The 21,221-nt window shown below is 44.7% G+C and overlaps 1 protein-coding gene across 2 annotated transcripts in view; it reads left to right on the top strand.

The window, feature by feature from the left end:
• The window catches only part of GNPDA1 (glucosamine-6-phosphate deaminase 1), a 52,043-nt gene extending 34,075 nt beyond the window's left edge, over positions 1-17,968 (top strand). For both annotated transcript variants that reach the window (XM_040344611.1, XM_040344612.1), the window contains exons 4-7: positions 5,559-5,741; positions 13,182-13,366; positions 14,970-15,144; positions 16,330-17,968. In XM_040344611.1, the coding sequence (XP_040200545.1) occupies positions 5,559-5,741; positions 13,182-13,366; positions 14,970-15,144; positions 16,330-16,430 (644 nt within the window). In that variant the 3' untranslated portion in view covers positions 16,431-17,968. The remainder of the gene's footprint in view (positions 1-5,558; positions 5,742-13,181; positions 13,367-14,969; positions 15,145-16,329) is intronic.
• Positions 17,969-21,221: the final 3,253 nt, after the last annotated feature.

The following is a 21,221-nucleotide window of genomic DNA, read 5'->3' as shown; positions in this document are numbered from 1 at the left end:
TTAAGGCAGTTCAATGCAAATCAGAAACCACTTGTAGCAACACAAATACTGTAATTCAGAAGTATTTGACTGCAAACTGCATTTGACATGCTTATATATTCCTTTTAATGGGCTCTAAAATGATTCGTTGAGGCATCATACTAATGGCTGCAGTAAGTGTAATGTCTAGTACCACAGACCAGTCAAATCATTTTGTTTTTAATGCTAAAGGTTATTAAATACATTGTTGTTTGCACTTCTTAAATATGTTTGTGTAATGAGAGGAGATCAGCTCCTTCTGATACAAAATTGTGTTTCTACTCTTCCTGCTTTATGCTGCCCAATGTAAAATACAATATTAACCCTACAAAAAAATTGCAACCCTCTCTCTCGTATTGGATTTATACCTGGAATTAAACTTTACCATATGCAAGAGGGCTTTTTTTTTTTTTTTTTCTTTAAATGTTGTCTCCCTCTGACCAAGGTGTATTGCCAGGTTTATCAGCTGTAATAACCCTAAACGTATCAAATTGGAGAATGACACAGCACTAACACTAATTGGTTCTAAAGTGCAAATCCTAGCAGAAAATATTTTTATTACTGGATTTTAACACCAGTGACCAATTCAAACTTCTGAACTCCTAACTCTTTTTCCATTTCAGTGAAGGGGATACCTTGCTTGTGTGTGTGTAAGGGGGAAAAAAGTGTGTGTGTGTGTGTAATAAATATATATATATATATATGTGTGTGTGTGTGTGTGTGTGTGTGTGTGTGTGTGTAATACATATATATGTATATGTATATGTATATGTGTGTATATATATATATATATATATATGTGTATATATATATATATATGTGTGTGTGTGTGTGTGTGTGTGTGTGTGTGTGTGTGTGTGTAAATTCTCACAAAAGTGAGTACACCCTCACATTTTTGTTAATATTTTATTATGTTTTTCATGTGACAACACTGAGGAAACAGTTTGCTACAATGTGAAGGGGAAGAGCAGCATGACAGGAGGGGGGCAGCCAGAGGAAAGTGGTGCAGCAGAACTGGAAGTGTCATGGAAGGGGGGGCAGCATCACAGGTGGGGGGGGCTGTCTCACTCACACCTTGAGAAGCACCAGTCCTCCCAACTCTCACCTGTCCAGAATTACCAGGAAGGATAGCTCTTTCCGTGGGGGGCCTCCTCCTCCCTGACCTCTTCCTCTATGGAGCCCTCCATCTGCCCCCGCACAGACTGGCGCACACTGTAGTACCAGAGCGGAGCCTGCCTGACAGCTGGCCCCAACCTGCTCGTGAACGGTGGTGGCGGCTCAGACTAGTAGGCTCCATTCTTCTTCCATAGCGTGCACTAGTGAAAGGCAGTGAAGGCTTCTCTATAGCGTGGGCCCGGCCAGTGCATGACAGATTAATTTCATGTCTTGTTGAACGGGGAGCAGGCCCGGGGCTAGCCGGGCCCCTTACAAGAGTACTGCCTGTACCCCCTGATGGCGGCCCTGCTCATTAGTGTTACAAGGTCTCAGGTGTGTTTAAATTTGGTGTTATCGCTCACAGCTTGCTGAAGACAAGCAAACTATGGACATTGATTACTGTAACCCATGTCCTGTGATCTGATGAGACCAAGATAAACTTATTTGGTTCAGATGGTGTCAAGCGTGTGTGGCGCCAACCAGGTGAGGAGTACAAAGACAAGTGTCTTGCCTACAGTCAAGCATGGTGGTGGGAGTGTCATGATCTGGGGCTGCATGCGTGCTACCGGCACTGGGGAGCTACAGTTCATTGAGGGAACTATGAATGCCAACATGTACTGTGACATACTGAAGCAGAGCATGATCCCCCTCCATTCAGAGACTGGGCCGCAGGGCAGTATTCCAACATAATGACCCCAAACGCACCTCCAAGACAACCACTGCCTTGCTTATGAAGCTGAGGGTAAAGGTGATGGACTGGTCAAGCATGTCTCCAAACGGTCTCCAACATCCACCAGCTCTGTGATGTCGTCATGGAGGAGTGGAAGATGACTCCAGTGGCAACCTGTGAAGCTCTGGTGAACTCCATGTCTAAGAGGGTTAAGGCAGTGCTGGTGTTCACACCATACATGTGCGTAATGCAGAGCTACACACAAGAATGTGTGTCAACACAGTATGTCCTAATGTGCTATTGGGCATCATTTTTGTGACATTTTAATGAAGTTAAAATAAACACTGCTGTGCTTGATACCAATGCATTTCACTGCCCTTGCAAAACGCAAACTGCTGTACGTGCATTATATGGACCATAACACATGCCCGCTGGTGTGAACAGACCCTACTGCAGTATCCTTATGTAATGTATTGGATCTATGAACTTTTTATTCTAATTCTACACCCCCCAGAGTATTTTTACATGTACGATTATGTCTTGGCTTAGCTGAATCCCTACCTGTGCCATTTTTTGATAATTCTCTGTGATCTGTGCTCAGCAGTTGTACTTTGTATAATAATTAAGGGAAACAAATTTTACTGGGCAGCATATAGATCACTAATCAGAATCTAAAATGCATCACCATTTTCAATATGGTTCAGAATGTGTGTGATCACACAAGCTTAACGCTGGATATTTGTAGTACTGGGGTCTTTATTTTAGTTCACACTGTCTAAATACATATTTTCTCTTGATTTCCTCATGGTGGTTTGTTACCCTCACACAGTTCAAAAAACATACTGATAGATTAACGTGAAACCCCACCCCCTCCTATCGCTTGCCATTATGTCCCTGTTACCCAACACCATAGTAAAAATGTATTTTGAGGGGTTAGTTTGCTTTTCTGTAGGGTGTGGTCCCACACCTCTTTCTCACCAAGAAGAGAATGTCACCCCGCCCCCCCAAACACCTGAACTTGCCCTGTGAGTAGTCTTCAGAGGCTGAGGGGGGGGGGGGGGGCAAATTGCAAACGGCACAATGCACTGCTCCACCAAATCACTGCTGTTGCTGTGCTCAGACTCTGCCTCTGCTATCAAATAAATAGATGATTAGGAACTTCCATTTACAAATGACCACTCAGCGTCCCTCCTGCTGCAGCTTCGATCCTCACCCACAGTGCCCTTGTTGCTGAAAATTATGATGGCTGGTAGCACCCACCCCTGTCAGCACTAGTGGCTAGTTGATGGGACCGCTGACATCCCAGCAGCCAATCGGGTGCTTGAGCTGCCCCCAGGCTCTGGCCTTCAGAGAAAGGGGAGAATGCAACTTTCTCCTACAAACATGCCCGATCTGTGCCCCAGCTTCTTCCTGTATGTCCTGTAGCTGTACTGAGAAGGAACGAACCATGATGTAAGTGGGATTTCAGAGGACCCTGTGCTAAGGGGGATCTCTGGGGACCATGCGCAAGGGAGGGGAGAATCTGGTATCCCTAAGGTAAGAGGGGGAACTATAGGGACTCTAATGAAAGGAGGGACTCTGATATAAGAGGGGAACTCTGGGGACAATGATGTAAGGAGAGGACATTGGGGACCCTAATGAAAGGGGGGGAAATATTATGTAAGGGGGGGAAAGACTAGGGACCCTGTGATAGATGACTTTGGGGACCCTGATGTAAGTGGGTAGTACTGCTGTACTACCGCGCCAAAATCATGTGCATTGCATTGTGGCGCATAACCATAGACCTGCATTAGTTGCGTCCAGTGGAGACAACACCCATTAAAAGTGATATGCTGTTTAAGTTGTGCTGTGGCATGTGTACAGCCACGAGCAGAAGTTGGTGTAAAGGTCTGGGTTGGTAAAGCCATGGCTCAATCACCTGGTTTTGCTACCTCTTGGCTGCACCTGGGTATTAAGCCCTACTCCCTCAGAGCACAAGGCCCCCCCTAGATAAATGCACCCCAAAAAGCCCCCACCCTTCAAGCACCACTCCCTCTTCAAACCACCACCAAATTGGTCCATAGACTCGCGCCACATTTTTTCATTTCAGTGACCCCATGGACACTGGAACATTTTTTCCTTCCAGTGATGCCACACATGCAGGGCCATTTTCCCCTCGCACTGATGCTAAGGCATTTTTTTCCGACACCATTGTGAGCCATATATTTAATGTACTACTATTAAACTGCACGCATCACAATTTATCACACCCCACTTCCTTTTCCGCCTTTGGGGGGGGGGGGAGGGGGATTTGGAATCCTTGCCCTGGGCACTGGATGACCTTGTCCTGGCACTGGCTAGAACACTGACATCAGAAAGAACAGGACCCAGAGTGCAGGGTGGGTGATAATTTTTTTTTTTTTTTTTTTTTTTTATGGACTTTAAGATACTTTACCCTTAAACGTTGATGTGATCTAAAAGTATGCTATTTCCAGCAAAGGCTGGTTTTGCAATACTGTACATCTATTGACTCTGAAACATCCTGAAATGGGAATAGAAAACTACAGATCCATATCTCATCCAATCAGATTGTTACCTGGACTTGCATAGGATCTACTATAACATGTTGTGATACCTGGAATGCCATAGCTAGTGAAGATTAGAGCCCCTTCACACTGGTGCGTTTCTGCAGTAAAAATGGCGCAGTTAAAACGCTCCAAAAACGCCCCCTCCATTGAAATGAATTGAAAACGTGGTAAAATAGCGGTGTTTTACCGCTATTTTAACGCTCCGCTATAAGCGTTTCCAGTGTGAAAGGGCTCTAAGTAAGCAATGAGACTGTAGAGGATAGAAGAAAGCCTGATTGACCTATACCAGTGGTCTCAAAGTACCGGCCTGCGGGCCATTTGCGGCCCGCGGACCAGTTATAAATGGCCCGCAGGCAGGGTGGAAGTGAGGGGAGCAAAAAAAAAACAATTTTTTTTTTTTTTTTTTTTTTTTTTTTTTTGAGCTGGTGCTATCCGGTGGTGAGCCGTTGGTATTACAAGTTAAGCATTACAAAATTAAAAAAATAAGACAACAGTAAAGTTATCCCCATTTTTTTTAATATTATGAAAGATAATGTTACGCCGAGTAAATTCATACCCAACATGTCACGCTTCAAAATTGTGTCCGCTTGTGGAATGCCGACAAACTTTTTTACCCTTTAAAATCTTCATAGGCGACGTTTAAAAAAATCTACAGGTTGCATGTTTTAAGTTACAGAGGAGCTAGAATTATTGCTCTCACTCTACCAATCGCGGCGATACCTCACGTGTGGTTTGAACACCGTTTACATATGCGGGCGCTGCTCACGTATGTGTTCGCTTCTGCGCGCAAGCTCGTCGGGACGGGGTGCGTTTTCTGGCTCCTAACTTTTTTAGCTGGCTCCTAGATTCCAAGCAAATTTGTCAAACCCTGACTTACACCAGTGCTGGTGGTAATAATGCGCTCGCTGACACCAGTGCTGGGGGTTAATAATGTGTTCGCTGACACCAGTACTGTTGTTTTTGAAGTTTGCAAGTTTGCATGCGGCCCCCCATGGCATATGAAAACTTGTCTTGTGGCCCTCAGGTAATTTGAGTTTGAGACCCCTGACCTATACTATGTAGACACCTCTGAGGGTCATATAACCAGTGTTTTTATATATTGCTATAATGACCCAGCTTAACCATAATTCTGCTGCCACTTCTCATAGGACTTCCTAGAGAGCACCCCGAGAGCTATCATTCTTTTATGTGGAATAACTTCTTCAAGCACACAGACATTGTAGCAGAGAATGCACACATCCTGGATGGAAATGCTCCAGACCTGCAAGTTGAGTGCGATTTATTTGAAGAAAAAATTAAAGCTGCTGGTGGGATTGAATTGTTTGTTGGAGGTCAGTGTTTTTTTTTTTTTTTTTTTTTTTTCCTCATTATATTTGAAGGTTGTTCTAGTCCTAAACCATTTATTCTTGTATTAAGGATTAAGAAAAAAACTTTTATAAAATAGCTGAACCGCATCTCATGCCTAACCCTTAGCATTTCATAGTTCTTATTATAGACCTCAGCGAGCAACCACCTATAGCAGCCTACACTGCTTTAGGCAGTTCACCCATCCTCTCCACTTAGCCAGCAGGCCATGGCATACTGTGCATGTATGGTCTCTTTTCTCTATAGACCTATTGGAAAAGCCAGTTGCAGACTTGTGAACACAATGTGGGTCTATTGCTTGGGTCGTACTCTTGAATGAGGTTGTCCACAGATCTGTAGTGAAAAACATTGTGTGGAATGCAGAGGGCAAGAGGTGGACAATTAGGCTAATGTTTTTAACTACTTGCTGACTGCCGCGCGCTGATGTACGTCGGCAGAATGGCACGGGTACATAAATGGGCATACCCATACATCCCTCCATCATCGCAGGCTAGCCTGTGGGCCCTGTGGACTTTATGTCCGCTGGTGGCCCGAAATTGTGGCAAGTAGAGGAAGAACAGGGCGATGCCTATGTAAACAAGGCATTTCCCTGGTCTGCCTAGATACAAGTCGGGGAGCTACTGCTTCCTGTGATTGGGAGCAGTGATCTTTGTCATATCCTAGTGAGCCCATTCCCTCCTACAGTTAGAACACACTGAGGGAACACGCTTAACCCCTTGATCGCCCCCTATTGTTTAAGCCCTTCCCTGCCAGTGACATTTTACACAGTAATCATGGCTATTTTTAGCTCTGATCGCTGTATAAATGTCTGGTCCCAAAATAGTGTCAAGTGTCCGATTTTGTCCGCCGCAATGTTGCAGTCCTGATAAACGCCATTACTAATAAAAAAAATGAAAATGCCATAAATCTAAACCAATCAATATACGCTTATTGCGATTGTCTTCAAAAAGTAAAAAAAGAAAAAGGAGAATACATATCTGCCTAAACTGTGTGTGTCGTCCTTCTACTTTTTTTTTTTTTTTTTATACAGTTTAAAAAATAAAAACCGCAGAGGTGATTAAATGGCACCAAAAGATATCTCTAGAAAAAAAGGGCAGCAATTCTGTTTTGGGTACATCGCCGCATGACCGCACAATTGTCCGTTAAAACGACGCAGTGCTGTATCGCAAATAATGCTCTGGTCATTGGGGAGTAAATTATTTCAGGGCTGACATGGTTAAAGTTTTTTTTTTTTTATCCTATAAAGCACATTGCAAGAATATGTGGAATTTCTTATAATTTAATGCCAACAGCTGCAATGAAAATGTTGCGTTAAAAAAACTGACAGAAATAAATGTTTACATTATTCTGGCAAGCTCCCCATCTCAGGAAAAATGCTCATGGTTTGTGATATCTGCTGTTTTCTTTGACTGTTCCTCAATCAGACCTGCAGATTAATACAGGACTTAAAGCTGACGTCCCCTTTTTTGCACCATAAGTACTGTAAAAAATAGAGTGCAGGGATTGGGCAACAGCAAGAGTGACCAGTTCAGACACCTTTCACACTGAGGCGCTTTGTATTTTACAGGTATCTGCACCCCCCCCCCCTCCCCCTGAAAGGTGTCAATGAATCGAATCAGGAATCCGATGAGCGAGAAGTTTCACTTTAGGGTAGAACTCCACTTTAAGGAAATAATTGAGAGTATGTAGTCTCGCATTGCCCAATCGGATTCACGTTTCTTCTCGTATATTCCTGAATGGTTGCTCTGCTTGAGACAGACCTTTTCCTCAGGCATGTCTACAAGCGAGGCCTTATATTTTATAGAATGCTGGTGAAATGTCTGTTAACCACTTAACCCCCGGACCATATTGCTGCCCAAAGACCAGAGCACTTTTTGCGATTCGGGACTGCGCCGCTTTAACTGACAATTGCGCGGTCGTGCTACGTGGCTCCCAAACAAAATTGGCGTCCTTTTTTTCCCACAAATAGAGCTTTCTTTTGGTGGTATTTGCTCAACTCTGTTTTTATTTTTTGCGCTATAAACAAAAATAGAGCGACAATTTTGAAAAAAATGAATATTTTTTACTTTTTGCTATAATAAATATCCCCCAAAAATATATAAAAAAACATTTTTTTTCCTCAGTTTAGGCCGATACGATATTCGTCTACATATTTTTCGTAAAAAAAATCGCAATAAGCGTTTATTGATTGGTTTGCGCAAAAGTTATAGCGTTTACAAAATAGGGGGTATTTTTATTAATATATTTTTTTTACTAGTAATGGCGGCGATCAGCGATTTTTTTTTTTTTTTTTTTATTTTTTTTTTTTTTTTTTTCGGTACTACGACATTATGGCGGACACTTCGGACTCTTGACACATTTTTGGGACCATTGGCATTTTTATAGCGATCAGTGCTATAAAATGCATTGGATTACTATAAAAATGCCACTGGCAGTGAAGGGGTTAAGTATGTCCCTGAGTGTGTTCTTACTGTGGGGGGGGGGGGGGGGTGGCCTCACTAGGGGAAACACTGATCCTCTGTTCATACATTGTATGAACAGAAGATCAGCATTTCCCCCGCTGACAGGACCGAGAGCTGTGTGTTTACACACGCTGCTCCCGGTCCCCGCTCTGTAATGAGCGATCGCGTGTGCCCGGCGGCGATCGAGCCCGCCGGGCACACGCACGGGAGTCGGGGGCGCGCACGCGCCCCCTAGTGGCGGCTCGAAGAGCCACCGTATAGCTACGGGCTCTCGCCCAGGAGAGCCGACCTGCCGCCGTATGACGGTGCGCGGTCGGCTACTGGTTAAAGGTGACATCTTCTTCATCAACACCTTTCTCACCATCTGTCAATTTGTATATACAATACACCCGGAAAGTATTCACAGCGCTTCACTTTTTCCACATTTTGTTATGTTACAGTCTTATTTAAAAATGGATTACATTTATTGTTTCCTAAAAATTCTACAAACCTCACAACATAACGTGAAAAGTTTTTTTTGTTTTGAATTTTTTGCAAATTTTATAAATGGGGGCAAAAAAATCACATGTACATAAGTATTCACAGCCTTTGCCATGACACTCCACATTGAGCTCATGTGCATCCTGTTTCCACTGATCATCCTTGATGTTTCTACAACTTGATTGGAGTCCACCTGTGGTAAATTCAGTTTATTGGACATGATTTGGAAAGGTACACACCTGTCATAAGGTCCCACAGTTCATGTCGGAGGACAAAATAAGCCACGAAGTTCAAGAAATTGTCTGTAGACCTCCGAGACAGGATTGTATTGAGGAACAGATCTAGGGAAGGGTAGAGAAAATGTTCTTCCCATTGAGCACAGTGGCCTCCATCATCTGTAAAAGGAAGAAGTTTAGAACCACCAGGACTCTCCCTAGAGCGGGCCGCCCGGCCAAACTTGGCAATCGGGGGAGTATGGCCTTAGTCAATCAGGGAGGTGACCAAGAACCCGAAGGTCACTCTGACAGAGCTCCATCATTTCTCTGGAGAGAGGAGAACCTTCCAGAAGAACCATCTCTGCAACACTCGACCAATCAGGCCTGTATGGTAGAGAATCCATTTTAGAATAAGGCTGTTGCATAACAAAATGTGGAAAAAGTGAAGTGCTGTGAACTTTCCAGATGCACTGTATATTGCCTAATTTAGTTACATGTTTTCCTGTCTTTTTGACAATTAACTGCATCTTTTGTTGGCTAACAGTTTTTAAACTGGAACTCCAGGTAAAGGTGTACTCTTAGAAACTCTGTTCTATCCTCAGTGTATGGCTTACTTTACTCGGACGCATTTTCTTATGCATAGTACAACATCGCCCTCACCCTAAAATCATGGTAATGGCATTCACACAAAGGATAGAAGATTCCAAGAAAAAATGGTTGCTGATGTTTAGCTTCCATAGTCTCCTTTAGGCCCCTTTCACACGGACGGCTATTTTGCCGCAGATAAAAGCATGTTCATCTTTTGCTGGAATTCAAGACTCCAGGCACAGCGGTCAGCTGCATTTGTACAGTGCAATTAGCTGTGGTTGCGTTTAGCCGCAGCACGATATTGAACAGGGATCCAACTTGGATCCCTGCCAATACAAAACACTATGTCTGGTATGAATCTTGAGGGGGCAAACTCTACGCCAAATCTCAAATAAAAAAACGGCATGGGTTCCCCCCTCCAAGGGCATAGCAGGCCCTTGGGTCTGCTATGGATTTTAAGGGGAACCCCCAAAGCACCCTGTCCCCCATGTTGATGAGGGCAAGGCCTCTTCCCGACAACCCTGGCCATTGTTTTCGGGTCTGAGTTAATAAGGGGGCCCCTAGATCCCGGCCCCCCACCCTAGGTGAATGAGTATGGGGTACATCGTACATAACCGAAGGTAACCCCAGTGCATTGTGTCAGCTGCGTTTAGTATGAATCTTGAGGGGGAACTCCACGCCAAATTTCAAATAAAAAATCGGCATGGGTTCCCCCTCCAAGAGCATACCAGGCCCTTGGGTCTGCTATGGATTTTAAGGGGAACACACGCACGCCGGAAAAAACGGCGTGGGGGTCCCCCCAAAATCCATACCAGACCCGTATCCGAGCATGCAGCACGGCCGGTCAGGAAAGGGGGTGGGGACAAGCGAGGCCGTGCCAGGCCGCATGCCCTCAACATGGGGAGATAGGTGCTTTGGGGCAGGGGGGCGCCCTGCGGCCCCCCACCCCAAAGCGCCATGTCCCCATGTTGATGAGGACAAGGCCTCTTCCCGACAATCCTTGCCGTTGGTTTCGAGTCTGGGTTAATAAGGGGGCCCCAGATCCCGGCCCCCCACCCTAGGTGAATGAGTATCGTACCCCTACCCATTCACCTGGCGGGAAAAAAATGTAAAAACACTACACAGGGATTTTAAAGTAATTTATTAGTCTGCTCCGGGGGGCGTTCTGCCGGGGCCCCCGCTTTCTTCCTTTAAGTTCTTTTAAGAGTGAGGGCTTCTTCTGCCGGGGGGGGGGGGGGGGGTTCCCGGGCCGGTTTTTACCGCCGTCTGGTTCTCTTCTGCTGGGGGCCTCTGCTCTCTTCTTTAGCTCTTTTACGAACGGGGGGGGGGGGGGCCCGGGCTTCTGTCGCCATCTGCCTTCTTCGATGTTGACACGTCGCTTCCTCCCGCTGTAATGCCGTGTGTGGCTCGCACCGATTTTTATATAGGCCTCTTATGATGTCACAGTCCCATCATGCTCTGGGTGATATCAGCCCCCTTATGTCAACACCCGGAGCATGATGGGACTGTGACGTCATAAAAGGCCTATATAAATTGGTGCGAGCCACACACACGGCATTACAGTGGGAGGAAGCGACGTGTCAACATCGAAGAGAAGGTGACAGAGGCCCGGGGGGCCCCTGGCGGAAGAGAACCAGAGGGTGGTGAAGACCGGGACCCCCCCCCCCCCCCCGGCAGAAGACATCGAAGAAGCCCGGGGGAGGGGGGCCCTCGTAAAGGAGCTAAAGAAGAAAGCGCCCCCCGGTGGAAGAGAACCAGACGGCGGTGAAGACTGGGACCCCCCCCCGGCAGAAGACGTTGAAGAAGCTCGGGGGGGGGGGGGCGGCGCTCGTAAAAGAGCTTAAAAGAAGAAAGCGGGGCCCCGGCAGAACGCCCCCCGGAGCTGACTAATTACTTTAACCACTTAAGGACCGCCTTCTGCACTTATGCGTCGGCAGAATGGCACGGCTGGGCACAAGCACGTACCTGAACGTCCTCTTTAAATGCCCAGCCGTGGGCGCGCGCCCCGGTCCGAATCTCCGCGGACCCGATCGGTCCCTGGAGTCCCGCGATCGGTCCCTGGAGCTGAAGAACGAGGAGAGCTGTGTGTAAACACAGCTTCCCCGTTCTTCACTGTGGTGCTGTGATTGATCGTGTGTTCCCTGATATAGGGAAGCACGATCAATGACGTCACACATCCAGCCCCCTAGTGGTTAACTCCCAAACTGCAATTGTCATTTTCACAGTAAACAATGCATTTTTATAGCATTTTTTGCTGTGAAAATGACAATTGTCCCAAAAATGTGTCAAAATTGTCCGATGTGTCCGCCATAATGTCGCGGTCACGAAAAAAATCGCTGATCGCCGCCATTAGTGAATGGGTAGTGGTACCATACTCATTCACCTAGGGTGGGGGGCCGGGATCTGGGGGCCCCCTTATTAACCCAGACCCGAAACCAATGGCCAGGGTTGTCGGGAAGAGGCCTTGTCCTCATCAACATGGGGACATGGTGCTTTGGGGTGGGGGGCCGCAGGGCGCCCCCCTGCCCCAAAGCACCTACCTCCCCATGTTGAGGGCATGCGGCCTGGCACGGCCTCGCTTGTCCCCACCCCCTTTCCTGACCGGCCGTGCTGCATGCTCAGATACGGGTCTGGTATAGATTTTGGGGGGACCCCCACCCCGTTTTTTTGCCGTACGGGGGTTCCCCTTAAAATCCATAGCAGACCCAAGGGCCTAGTATGCTCTTGGAGGGGGAACCCATGCCGGTTTTTTATTTGAAATTTGCCGTGGAGTTCCCCCCTCAAGATTCATACTAAACACAGCTGACACAGTGCACTGGGGTTACCTTCGGTTATGTGCCTCGGACGCATTCAGTTCTATTTTTTTCTATTCGCACAAAACCGCAGGTAACCATAGTGTGTGAAGGGTGTCGTAGGAAAGCATTGTGTGCTTCTAGCTGCGGTAAAATCCCCAGCTAAAAGCACCATTCTATCCGTCCGTGTGAAAGGGGCCTCACATTCCCCTCCAGTAGACGTGTATAGTGTTAACCTGACTATATACTGTTGATCTTTTTCATTTCGCCAGTGGGCGAAAATTTATCAACACAGACGTGTATGAAGAAATCCTTATGGTTTATGCATAAAAATATTTTGATTTTTTTTTACCCAGCTAATTCTGAGCTGGTGGCAATCTGTTTATGGACTACCAATCACCCATAGACTTCAGATTGGGAACACTTAATTTCATTGATTTGTCCTGTTATAGGTATATCCTTCTAAACATGTAGTGAGGTGTCTGGTTAGATACTACCAGGCCTTGTGTTCCAATATGCTGACTTTAAGAAAAATATCATATAAAACTTGTCTCCCGCTATGCTCTAACAATTTCCAAAGTGTAAAAAAAGCTACCCCTCTGCTAGTAATTGCCATTTTTTAATGAATTCCTGTAGATAGCCAGCAGTACAGCGTATGTGTGGGTGGGGTGTTTTCCCATGTCTTTAGCAGTTGCCCAACCGAAAGGAAAATGCCAAAAAGCTTTGAAGGATTGGAGTTTTGTAAGACCATTGCTTTAGAGTAGGCTTTTTTTTCCATGTATGTATGTATGTATGTATGTATGTATGCATGCATGCATGTTTTACTATGGCTATGGTCGCATCATATTTTTTTGGTTGTCTTTTACCAGGCATCGGACCCGATGGTCACATAGCTTTTAATGAACCAGGGTCAAGTCTGGTCTCTAGAACTAGAGTGAAGACCTTGGCTATGGACACCATACTGGCAAATGCACGCTTCTTTGATGGTAATCTCTCCAATGTGCCTACTATGGCATTGACGGTTGGTGTGGGGACAGTGATGGATGCAAAAGAGGTACCAATTACACTGAGATTCTTGTTTGAAAGTTTTCCATATAAGGTTAAAAAGCAATTTCAAGACTTTTTTTTTACTATACTGGTCATTTAGAAAGCATGTTAACCAGTTACTGCCCGGCCGTCATATTGTGTTAGGTCTTTCATCGATCCGGGTGGACATCTTATGCTGTCCTTCTGGACTGCGCCGTGTTGTGGCGCAATCTGTTACTGGATGCGTCATAGGACACAGCCGATGGCTGATCAGTGTACCAGCTCGCTGTCAGTACATAGCATGTGACTGCTATGACCCATTATAGTTGTACACAATGAATGGCTTCTTTTCATGCCATCCATGGTGTAAAATTGTGTGCTAGCTGTGATTGGTCAGTGTGATCACATGGTACAAACAGGGCAAATCGCAGCCTATTTGTACTGTGATTGGCTCTGGCCGATCACAGCTAATCAAAACAAACACTGAATGCGTTTTTTATTCAGTGAAATGCTTGCTTATAGCAATAAAATACACTGGTATAAGCAATCGTAGTGTGTGTGTGTGTGTGTGTGTATTTGTAAAAAAAAGTTTTCATACTGTCGGTCAGTGTCCCTGATCACCACCACACCAGTTATATGATGAACGCTGTACTGCAATGGTGACCGTATTTAAAAAATAATAATCTGTACAGGCTCCTCTCCTGTACTGAAATTGGTTTATTCTGTTTTCACTGCACACCATGGGGGTTATTTACTAAAACTCGAGAGTGAAAAATCTGGTGCAACTCTGCATTGAAACCAGTTGGCTTCCAGGTTTGATTATCAAAGCTAAATTTAAACAAGCTGAAGTTGAAAGGTCATTGGCAACCATACACAGCTGTACCAGATTCTGTGTGGACCAGTTTTAGGCCCCTTTCACACTTTTTTCAGGCGATTTAGCACTAAAACTAGTGCCCAAAGACCGCCTGAAACTCCTGCCCCAGCATTCTCAATGTGAAAGCCCGAGGGCTTTCACACTGAGGCGATGCGCTGGCGGGAGACAAAAAAATCTCCTGCAAGCAGCATTGAGCAGTGAGAGGAGCGGTGTGTATACCGCTCCTTCCCAAAAAAACAATGGGACACCGCGGTAATACCGCCAGCAATGTGCCTCTGCAGAGGCGCATTGCCGGCAGTATTAACCCTTTTTCAGCCGCTAGTAGGGGTTAATACTGCACCGCTAGCGGCCGAATTCCGCGGCAATTCCGATGGTATAGCACTGCTATTTTTAGCGGCACTATACCGCCACCGCACGTCCTGCCCCAGTGTGAAAGTAAATCTCTCCTCAAGCGCTTTTCGCAATGTACATTAGCTACAGCAAGTCAAATGGTCTGCCTCATTTCCTGGCTGGAGGTTATCCTCCAATTCTTTCCTTCTCAGCTAATTTATCCTAGGCCCTCACCAGTCATTTATTCAGTTTTTTCAGTCATGGACACTCAGAGGTTACGGTGTCTAAAACAGGATATGTAATGAAAGCTGGTTTGATTTAAAAAATTATTGGCATATTTAAGAAGAGAGGAGTGATGAACTAGAGTTCACAAAATATTAGCAGATTAAACTTCAGCTTTAAAGTCAATATCTATTGTGATTTGCAGGTAATGATCCTTATCACAGGTGCCCATAAAGCCTTTGCCCTTTACAAAGCCATAGAAGAAGGTGTAAATCATATGTGGACAGTGTCTGCCTTTCAGCAACACCCTAGCACAGTGTTTGTCTGCGATGAAGATGCAACTCTAGAACTTCGGGTGAAGACTGTGAAATATTTTAAAGGTAAACCCTTTGCGGCATATTTCAAAATCCTTCCTAAAAAAAAAAGTGTGTGTGTGTGTGTGTATTAACCAGAAAAAGAGGGAGAAGAGAGAAAAAAAATTTATATATATATATATATATAAATTTTTTTTCTCTTCTCTTCCTCTTTTTCTGGTTAATGAGTAGGGGGTAGAGGCAGGATCTGGGCCCCCCTTGTTAAAGGTGGCTTCCATATTCTGAAAAGCCCCCTGCCAGCAGACCCCCACAACCACTGCCCTGGGTCGTCGGGAAGAGGCCCTTGTCCCCATGGCAAGGTGATTTGGGACTGAAGCTGCAAAGCCCCCCTGCCCCCAAAGCACCTACCCCCTTCATGCTGAGGACATGTTGCCTGGTATGGTCCAGGTGGTGCTCTCTTGTTGCCCCCTCCGCTCTCTATTTCCTGACCTACCAGGCTGCATGCTCGGGTAATGGTCTGATATGGATTTTGAGGAGTGGAAGGGGGACCCAACGCCATTTTTATTTTGCTGTGGGAATTCACCTTAAGTCGCATGGAAGTCTGCCCTGTGACGTCAGGTTGGAAGTCGTCCAACTTGCATGTCGGAGCAGTGTGAACCTGGATTTGCCCATTAAAGCTGAACGCCATATGTTTTTTTTTTTCACAGTTAAATTGGTTTTGCTTTAACCTTTTACTATTTCACTTATTCCATATCTGGCCAATCCCTGTGGAAGCTGTGAATCGCTGTATTAGCTGTCGCTGCGGTTTTCCATTTCTGCCATTCAAAGAACACCTTTTTCATAATTGATGCAAAGGGTTTGCTGGATGAGGTGAAGAATGTGACATAATTGCCCCACTTTTTTGCCTTCTTCCCAATCAGAGAATGCTTTGCATTCATCAAGAAAAAATGCATGGCATTATGTGAACGGTGCCTGTGCTAAGCCATTGACCTCATGTGGTTACAAAGAAGCAGAGCACCGGACTCGGGATCCCTGTACTAATGGCAAATACTACAATGATTCTCCACTTCCATAGGAATCCGCAAGGTATGGAATATGTAAACTTCTATTGCTTCAAGCTGGACCAATGTACTGTAACTATGCAAAAGAAAACCTACTTGGAATTCAGCTTTAATTGGGTGCTCTGGAATAGAAAACAATTAGGGAGTTGGATTCTCCTGTAGATTATTAACTCTACTCTCACATTTACAGGATTAATGCACGTTCACAACAAACTTGTCGATCCTTTGTACAGCATGAAGAAAAAGGGGGCAGAAGAGGAACGCACTCCAAAGAAACCATACAGTGACTGAAGTCCTGTTAATAGTGCTGCATTGGCTTTGGAATGCTTACATTGCACTGAGTATATGTTTTTTACTTCTTTGTGCTAAAGGGGACTGATTACTCTTCCATTCTCATGACAAGACCAGGAGGAAGAGCCATTCTGTATGCAGCACAAGGTGAAAACTCCACCATCAATGTCTTGTAGTTAACTTTAGCCTTAGTTTTGTACACTTTATATGAGAAAATCCATTTCACTTTTTACCCATATTTTTGTATGACAAAATATTTTTTGTAGTAGCTTGCAGTTGTAGTATTATTACAGGGAATTAAATATGATGTATATTTTCCATCTTTGGTCAGCCTTCACACAAAGCTCTAGTGGAGATGTCCACATGCTGGTCATTGTTACTAGGCAACATTTTTACAAAAATGTTAAAGCTGAACTCTGTAGAAAGTAAAATTATAATTTGCAGTGGGGCTGCCCATGCACTGCAAGGTTAAAATGCTTGTTTTAGAGCTGGTTCACACCAGGAATGCACAGGAAAGTGGTGTGTGATTACGGTGCATTCCCAGTAGGCAATTTGGCAGCGCATGCATTTAAATGGGTTGCAAATCACACAAAGTAGTGCATGCGCTACGTTTGAAAAACACACGCTGTACTAACATGTGATCTGGTGTCAGCAGATGCACTGCATTTGCGATTTGCATTTTGGATGCTGTTAATGTATTAACACCTGCAGCAGATCGCAAAGGCAGTGCATTTTTGAAGTGTGGGAAGCATGCACGGAATGCGTCTTTACTGCACTGTGTTCTGGTGTGAACCAGCTCCAAAGCCCAACTCAATGTTTCTTTTAACTAGTCTGTTTAGGCCAAGCTGATGGAAACTATTTACTGCACAGGTGTGCTTGCTGGATGCACTGTGTTAACTGTATGGAGCCTCAGCTATATACAGCGCTGTGTTCTGGCAAGCTCCCATACTACTCCTGGAACAAAATAGTCTGGCTGAGAAATATGGTGTTGGGCTTTAAGTCTAGTGGGGGGGGGGGGGGGCCGCAAAAAGCACTTTTACTTGACTAATCCCCTGCTCCCTCCAGGCTATGAGACCGCACCCCACAGCCTCTTCTCGCCCATACTCTGGTGGTTGGATGCCCTCTTGACATCAAGCCCAATGCAGAGCCCACAGAACTGCATTGGGCATGAGGAGGCTGAGGGACATTTCACTGTCGGAGGAGAAAAGAACACTAGATACCAGGAGAGCTTGGGTATATAAAACTGCTGTTCCTGGTCCCCCTAGACAAACATCAAATCTATATAAATCATTCACATAGATTGTTTATGGAATAGTTAAATTGGCTGTTTAGTGCTATTGATTAGTACTATTGACATACCGTAGCCATTGTAACATGTGTAAGGAGCTGATGAGAAGTGGTTAGACTGTAGCAGTATGAGCTATGTAGTGCCAAACGTCTGTCTGCCACTTAAAACACCTGAAGGATTGTCTCACTAGTGTTATACATCTTGGCATGTTTTGTGCCTTTCAGGACATTAAAGTACACTTTGTATGCAGTATTGTGTTTTTGCTTTGTCTCCAACACCTATAAACCTCTGGCATTGTAACATGCTTCTGAACCAGTGGCGGCTGGTGCTCAAAATGTTTGGGGGGGGACACAAACAAAAAACAAAAACAATTGCAGCCTCACTGTGCCCATCAATTGTCGCCACTGTGCCCAAAAATTGTCGCCACTGTGCCATGCCAAACGCATGCAATGCATGAATCTATGTATTGTTTTTCAGTGGCGGTGCAGGAGTGAGAGGGGGCGGTGCTCCTACGGCCTCTATGGACGTACCGCCACTGTTCTGAACCATTGATTGCAGTGTGCTTTTTTTTGGCAGCATACATATGGGCTTCAAATGGAATATCTGATGCATATTCTACCAGCTTAAGAGAAGAGAGGGGAGCACCAAGCTGACCATAGCAATTTAATTTATTGAAGTACTTAAAGCGGAGCTCCACCCAAAAGAAAAGCTTTCTCAGTGCAGCACGCTTCATGCATGCACAATACGAAACCGGCTGTTAAGCCAAAAGGCTTCACTGCTGGTTTCCCTTACCACAAACGACTGTTGCAGCACCCGAGAGCAAAATTGGCTGGGGTGCCGCCTGTCCTAGAATCCAGCGATGTCAAGTGTCTTAATATTATAAGTCAGCAGCTATAGTATTTGTAGCTGCTGACTTAATTTTTGTGGGGGGGCCCGCACGTGCTGGAGGTCCGCTTCAAGTATAAATGCAAGTTTTTTTTTTTTTTTTTTTTTTTTTTTTTTTGTGCCTTTTTGACCTGCAACAAACTTGCAGATAAAGACTGAATTCTTGATCCGTATACTTTAACTGTGGCCAGGACTTAATACTTTTTAAACAATGGTTGGATAATGGGCAACTATCATGTTTAGTAGCAGACTCTGTAATTTAGTAATGACAAGATAACTGTTAAACTGTGACAAGGCCATGGACACTAAAGTATTAACAGCTTCCTAGCAAAGAAGCTTTACCATAAGCCCTTCCAGAACTCTGTAGCTGCAGGCACTGTTAAGCAAGTCCTAAATCGATCACAGCAGAAGTTACTTAAAGTGGATGTAAATCCGATTCATGAAATTTGAGCTGGACACATACAGGTGAAACTCGAAAAATTTGAATATCGTGCAAAAGTTCATTTATTTCACTAATGCAACTTAAAAGGTGAAACTAATATATGAGATAGACTCATTACATGTAAAGCAAGATAGTGCAAGCCGTGATTTATCATAATTGTGATGATTATGGCTTACATCTTATGAAAACCCCAAAGCCACAATCTCAGAGAATTAGAATATTACATGCAATCAATAAAACAAGGATTGTGAAAAGAACAAAATCGGACCTCTGAAAAGTATAAGCATGCATATGTACTCAGTACGGGCCCCTTTTGCAGCAATTACTGCCTCAATGCGGCATGACATGGAAGCGATCAGCCTGTGGCACTGCTGAGGTGTTATGGAAGACCAGGATGCTTCAATAGCGGCCTTCAGTTCTTCTGCATTGTTTGGTCTCATGTGTCTCATCTTTCTCTTGGCAATGCCCCATAGATTCTCTATGGGGTTCAGGTCAGGCGAGTTTGCTGGCCAATCAAGCACAGTAATCCCACGATCATTGAACCAGGTTTTGGTGCTTTTGGCAGTGTGGGTAGGTGCCAAGTCCTACTGGAAAATTAAGTCCGTATCCCCATAGAGCTTGTCTGCGGAAGGAAGCATGAAGTGCACCAAAATCTCCTGGTAGACGGCTGCGTTGACCCCGGACTTAATGAAGCACAGTGGACCAACACCAGCAGATGACATGGCTCCCCAAATCATCACAGACTGTGGAAACTTCACACTGGACTTCAAGCATCTTGCAGTGTGTGCCTCTCCATTCTTCCTCCATACTCTGGGTCCTTGGTTTCCAAATGAGATGCAAAATTTGCTCTCATCAGAAAAGAGGACTTTGGACCACTGAGCTGTTTTTCTTTAGCCCAGGTAAGATGCTTCTGACGTTTGTTGTTCAGGAGTGGCTTGACAAGAGGAATACGACATTTGAAGCCTGTGTCCAGGATCCGTCTGTGTGTGGTGGCTCTTGATGCACTGACTCCAACCTCAGTCCACTCCTTGTGAAAGTCCCCAATGCTTTTGAATGGGCTTTTCCTAACCATCCTCTCCAGGCTGCGGTCATCCCTGCTGCTTGTGCACCTTTTTTCTTCCACACTTTTTTTTTTTTCTCTTCCGCATAACTTTCTATTAATGTGCTTTGATACAGCACTTTGGGAACATCCAACTACTTTTGCAATTAACTTTTTTGAGGCTTTTCCTCCTTATGGAGGGTGTCAATTATGGTTTTCTGTACAACTGTCAGGTCAGCAGTCTTCCCCATGATTGTGATTCCTACTGAACCAGACTGAGAAACCATTTAAAGGCTCAGGAACCATTTGCAGGTATTATGGCTTAATTGGCTGATTAGAGTGGGATACTTTGAGCCTAGAACAGTGATGGCGAACCTTGGCACTCCAGATGTTTTGGAACTACATTTCCCATGATGCTCATGCACACTGCAGTGTAGTTGAGCACCATGGGAAATGTAGTTCCAAAACATCTGGAGTGCCAAGGTTCGCCATCACTGGCCTAGAATATTGCACCTTTTCACAATATTCAAATTTTCTCAGATTGTGGATTTGGGGTTTTCATGAGCTGTAAGCCATGATCATCACAATTATGATAAATCACAGCCTGAATTATCTCATATATTTCACCTTTTAAGTTGCATTAGTGAAATTAACTTTTGCATCATATTCTAATTTTTTGAGTTTTACCTGTATATCTGCAGTATTTTGTTATCTATTTTCAATGAGCCAAGTCTTATAGATCTCTTCTGAACGGTTCCTCTGTTATCAACCAGAGAACTCCAGACATATTTTTTTTACTTTTTAGGCAAAAGCAGCCTGAATCTTTTGTCAAAGGAGGTTGCTAAAATAGATTAGCAGAGAGAAGTTCCTATTACAAAACATCTCTGAGAGTCTCTGCCTATGATCAGAGGGGTGTGTGCTTTTCCTCCAATCAGCAATGTTAGCTATCTTGGCTGTATGCCCAGACATTAACCAGGAAAAGGAAATCTACCAACACAATCTCAACTTTCTAAATGGTATATAAATGTGAACACAGCAAATATATACATATAAAACCTATGTAGGGAGATTTGGTTAATCTCTGTGTATCATCTGAGGCTGTAAACTTAATTTGGTGTATGGGGGGGGGGGGGTTTA

This window comes from Rana temporaria, chromosome 3 (genome assembly GCF_905171775.1).
Source record: "Rana temporaria chromosome 3, aRanTem1.1, whole genome shotgun sequence".
In the NCBI taxonomy this organism is placed as follows: domain Eukaryota; kingdom Metazoa; phylum Chordata; class Amphibia; order Anura; family Ranidae; genus Rana; species Rana temporaria.
The sequence above is the reverse complement of the archived record's forward strand: the minus strand, read 5'-3'. Positions and strand labels throughout refer to the sequence as shown.